The 2,815-nt window shown below is 31.5% G+C and overlaps 2 protein-coding genes across 2 annotated transcripts; both read right to left on the reverse strand.

The window, feature by feature from the left end:
- Window positions 1-775: 775 nt before the first annotated feature.
- Window positions 776-1,792, reverse strand: LOC105556346. Its single transcript, XM_012003430.1, has 3 exons — window positions 1,702-1,792; window positions 1,013-1,248; window positions 776-919 (listed from the first exon to the last, which is right to left on the reverse strand). Exons 1-3 carry the CDS (start codon window positions 1,790-1,792, stop codon window positions 776-778), a joined length of 471 nt encoding a protein of 156 aa, XP_011858820.1.
- A 41-nt stretch (window positions 1,793-1,833) lies between these two features.
- Window positions 1,834-2,801, reverse strand: LOC105556345. The gene is made up of 3 exons (XM_012003429.1): window positions 2,535-2,801; window positions 2,048-2,461; window positions 1,834-1,902 (listed from the first exon to the last, which is right to left on the reverse strand). Exons 1-2 carry the CDS (start codon window positions 2,734-2,736, stop codon window positions 2,181-2,183), a joined length of 483 nt encoding a protein of 160 aa, XP_011858819.1. The 5' UTR covers window positions 2,737-2,801; the 3' UTR covers window positions 1,834-1,902; window positions 2,048-2,180.
- Between the last annotated feature and the right edge of the window lie 14 nt (window positions 2,802-2,815).

Below are 2,815 nucleotides of genomic sequence, written 5' to 3' on the forward strand. Positions count from 1 at the left end.
GAGTAACAAAATATATTCGTTTGAATTGGAGCTTAGACTTGGTGCTTTTTTTTACCTTTTTTTAAAAAGGTAAGTTTTTAAATATATATCATAAAAATTTTTCTGTCAACTTTTTCCCCCACTACGTCGAAAAGTCACGTGAAATTGCACCTTTAGGCCTGAGCTGACCGCCATATTGGCGTCACTTTGAGCACACTTGAAAGCATGTAGCCGGTATAGGAGTGTCCCGACCTGTGTATAAGACCGTGCTGTAGACTGACGCTCTCGCGAACTGTCTCCGACAAGAATCACTTATTGTCTATTGAATTTCGTCGTCGCCGGAGGTCTTTATATATCCTTCGCCACTAAATTTTAAGGGCGAGTATGCGCGCCGAACCACCGCCGTGTCACCGGCGCTCGCAGTAGCGGCGCCGTGACGTGCGGTGCCCGCGCGCCTGATGTGGCGTGAGTCGCCACAGAACTTGCCCTGATCGGTGTCTGGAATATTCCGAAGTACGCAGCCTGCAAACATTTTCCTCATTTTAATCTTTTTTTAAAATATAAATACAGTGCATCGTATTTCATTGAACAATTATAAACTTCTTATAATGTAAAAATTGGCAATAATATTTAGTTAAGATGAAAACTAAAATTGAGCAAAACGATAATTTGTTATATCTAGAATTGGAAGTTAAAAATTTATCAAAAGCTTGCATTTCTTACTTGTTTACAAAACTTTTTGCGTATAAATACTGCTACGTAGTACTTACTGAAAATCACTTTTATTAGTTCCAATTTACGCAGTGGTTCCTTTCCGCATATTTCCTTTCCGACCCTCCCAATTGTACTTCTCCGCCAATTTGTTTGAGAATATTTTATATAATATTCTCTTTACGGCATCAGTGACGTTAGTTCCTCCGATAGTTTTGATATACGCGCGCTGTGAATTAAAATAATTTTACATTACTATCTCTAAAACTAAAATCTGTATATTATATTTAATATTAACTTAAATGCATATGCGTTAACTTACTATTGCAGCATTATGTTGGGAATCATAATGTTTCAAGATCTCCTCCATCTCCATCAATTCTTTAACAGTTTGCAACGGAAATCGGGTTTCAACGCTGTCAAAAGAAATCTCCGTGTTCTTGTCCACTTCTGTTTCCATAATTATCTTTTTAACTAAAATATCCAGCAAGGTAAGTGTTTGCCTCATATCATATTTTATGGTCGCTATTTCTCTCGTTAATCTTTTCAAATGATCCACTGTAAATATAAATTTAATATAATTTAATAAACAAATAAAATATATGTTCGTGAACATTTTAAATTGATATTTTTTTTAACATATATGAATATTTTTGCATATCTGTTATTATAAGTTATATATATAATATTATTAAAAAGTATTATAACATAATAATAATATTATATTTTATAATAATTATGAAAGTAGTAATGAGATGAGTTCTACATTTTTTAATGTTGAAAATTTGAGAAATAACTGAAAGACTTGGTATCCATTATTATTTTCAAATATAGAAAATGTTTTTAGGTATAAGTAAAAGTTTCAGAAATACTAATTGTAAGTTACAGTTGTAAAACTTATGTATGTTTTAGAATAAAATTATTAAAAATTATTAATTTTTTTAGCAAAAATATATTATTAACACAGTATGTATTACGTGTGTATATGATATTTGATGAATATTTACTTACCAATTGCATCTTGTGAAGATTGATGATTATCATCTTTTTTCTCTGTACGTCTCTCTTTGTCTTGTGTATAGCTTCGGCCGATTTCCTCCATGTTATCCACGTGCCGATTTGATATGTTTTCTCTATTTTTTTCTTTTGGGTATACAGCACTGTTGTGCGCTTCTTCATTTCTTGCGTATGAAATATTATGATTGTCCAGATCTACATATGAAATATATAATAAATATAGTACTTTGTACTTGAAATAAAGCTTAGGATAAGACATGCAAAATTTGACAATAATATTGGAAATATTATATTTATATATTTCTATTTTTCAATATTACTATCAATAAATTAATATTACCTTGCAAAAATGATCGGGAACTTGAATTTCGCATCTCTTGTGATTCGCCGTTTCTTATCGCAGAATCCCCAGAACATGTAATGTATGAACTTTCATTTGTACCATACAGTCGGGGACCTTTCAATGCATGAAATTAAAAATTATTAAATCTATTAAAATCTATTAAAAAATAGAAAATATTAGAATTTCGTATTTCGTATATCATAAACTTAATATATTTGTTTGTGTACTTACGTTTTGGAGGACATGGAGAAAATGGTAAAATTACGTCTGTGCATGTTTCTTCTTCGCTTTCAGACGAGGATACAAATTTTTTCGCTCTAATTTTTCTGTAACATCTCGCTTCTTTGTCGGTATCCATGTCTGACGTGTAGATTGCCAGTTTGGCTTTCTCATCGGCCTTTCGTAAAGACGCTGAAAATATTTTAAACATTATTAGCAAATATTATGAAAAATAAATTAAAAGTTATTTTACTTAAATACTTACGATACTCGCCAAAAATCCTCTTAACTTTAAAGGAAGACCAGACAGAAGTTGGCGTTTCTTCTTTTTCAATTGCCTTCCGAATTCTCGAGTCTGTCTTATAATGTGAAGGATATTTACACAGAACTTTATTTTGTAACCAAGTTTTCAGTATTACTTGGATACCGTCGGAGAATTCTGCGACGATAAATCCTGGATTCGGCATCTTTCTGAAATTCGTTACAGATTTATTTTAACGATTATTATATCGTAAAACACACACACACACACAAGATATCTATTTA

The sequence above is a fragment of the Vollenhovia emeryi genome, unplaced genomic scaffold, assembly GCF_000949405.1.
Source record: "Vollenhovia emeryi isolate VEMERY1.0 unplaced genomic scaffold, V.emery_V1.0 DF940083.1, whole genome shotgun sequence".
Lineage (NCBI taxonomy): Eukaryota > Metazoa > Arthropoda > Insecta > Hymenoptera > Formicidae > Vollenhovia > Vollenhovia emeryi.